At 40.2% G+C, this 1,730-nt stretch overlaps 1 protein-coding gene across 1 annotated transcript; it reads right to left on the bottom strand.

The window, feature by feature from the left end:
* Positions 1-354: 354 nt before the first annotated feature.
* Positions 355-1,317, bottom strand: LOC101720681 (olfactory receptor 7G2). Its single transcript, XM_004872815.3, has one exon. It carries the CDS (start codon positions 1,300-1,302, stop codon positions 355-357), a length of 948 nt encoding a protein of 315 aa, XP_004872872.1. The 5' UTR covers positions 1,303-1,317.
* Positions 1,318-1,730: the final 413 nt, after the last annotated feature.

The raw sequence follows: 1,730 nt of genomic DNA, 5'->3' as shown, positions 1-1,730 counted from the left end.
AAGCTCATCCCAGGATGTCAACACTGGGTCTCTCATACTTATCCCTGTTCCAACTACTACTCCAGCATTGCATTTTCTGAAATGAATCTGAAAATAATTGCTGAAATTTAAAAGTTAGTTCATGTTTTTTTTCCAAGCAGTTAGAGCAACCCAATAGAATTTAGATATGGAAATCATTTGCCAAATATCACAGAATTGGATGAATCTAAAAGAATTTTAAAGTGCAAGTTGAAATGTGTTTAGCCATCATATTATTCAGTCATGTTGAAAGACCTTGGGGGACTAAACAGTCAGGTTTTCTGTCTCACCTGCATTCTCATCACTTTATCACATTCTAAAAGCCCAAACTCAAAGCTAATGACACAAGAATATAAAAGGCTTCCCTGTAATGAGATGCTTCAGAGACATCTTTATTTCTCTGTTCCTCAAACTGTAGATAAAGGGATTCATCATTTGAGGGATCACAATGTACATCACTGAAGCCACTGCATTCTTAGTGGAAGAGTCAGTAATGGCAGAACTCAAGTACACAACAAAACCTGGTCCATAGAATAAGGAAACAACAGAGAGGTGAGACCCACAGGTGGAAAAAGCCTTATACATTCCCCCCACTGAGGGCATTCTGAAAACAGAGAAGACAATTTTAGTATAAGAGAAAATAATTCCAGCAATAGGAACACCAAAGAATATATTTGCTGCTGAATATATCAGAAGGGTATTTATAAAGGTATCAGAGCAGGACAGCTTGAAGAGCTGAGCAAGTTCACAGAAGAAGTGAGGAATTTCCACATTTGTGCAGAAGGACAGCTGCAGCGCCAACAGACTGTGGAGCAGAGCATGCCCAGTGCTAAGGAGCAGGGAGAGTAGAACCAGCAGGATACAGAGGTCAGGCGTCAGGATGACCTGGTACCTTAGGGGATGACAAATGGCCACATAGCGGTCATAGGCCATCACTGCAAGAAGACAACTTTCAAAACCACCAAAAGTGAAGACACAGGTGCTCTGAGTGAAGCAGCCTGTGTAGGTGATGCTCTGATCCTGTGCTTGAATGTTCAGTAGCATTTTGGGGATGGTGGTTGTGCTCATACAGATGTCAGTGAAGGACAAACTAGAGAGAAAGAAGTACATGGGGGTGTGGAGGTGGGAGTCAATCCTTACAGCCAGGATGATGAGCAGGTTTCCCAGGATGGTGACCAGGTAGATAACCAGGAACAGGCAGAAGATTAAGGGCTGAAGCTCTGGGTCATCTGTCAGTCCCAGGAGAAGAAATTCTGAGACTACTGTTTTGTTTTTCAATTTCATACTTTTAGTGAAACTGTGGAAGAGATGAGGTGAAAATAAAATGAAACAAGTATTTTATGGATAAGATCCAGTATCTTTTGTGGGTGATATAATAAAAAATTCATAGTATTACCCTGAATGTGTGTTATACATGATCTGGGAATGAGGACCTGGATCCTATGTTGAGCATGTACTATGAGGGAATTGAATGTTTCTATAGCTTTTTAAGCGGTGTCTTAAAACAACATAGTTTTGAGCCACGTTGTAAAATTATGTGAATTTTCAGCTCATCCTCTGATCCCTTTCTCCTTTCACTTCTCCCTCTTCTAATTTCTACTTCCTTTACTAAACATCCATGCATTTTCAGAATTTTGGCAAGTACTGGGATTGTGATAAAGTATAATACCTGGATTGTTCTTTGCAAGTAGATCCCTCCTTAAAGCAAAAAG

Source organism: Heterocephalus glaber, unplaced genomic scaffold (genome assembly GCF_053883595.1).
Source record: "Heterocephalus glaber isolate CG9 unplaced genomic scaffold, H.glaber_assembly_v1.0 deba00001060, whole genome shotgun sequence".
Taxonomy (NCBI): domain Eukaryota; kingdom Metazoa; phylum Chordata; class Mammalia; order Rodentia; family Bathyergidae; genus Heterocephalus; species Heterocephalus glaber.
This window is presented reverse-complemented; position numbering and strand designations above follow the sequence as displayed.

Coding starts and splice junctions, on each gene's coding strand:
- LOC101720681 (XM_004872815.3), bottom strand. CDS start 1,302: ATGAAATTGAAAAACAAAACAGTAGTCTCAGAATTTCTTCTCCTGGGA.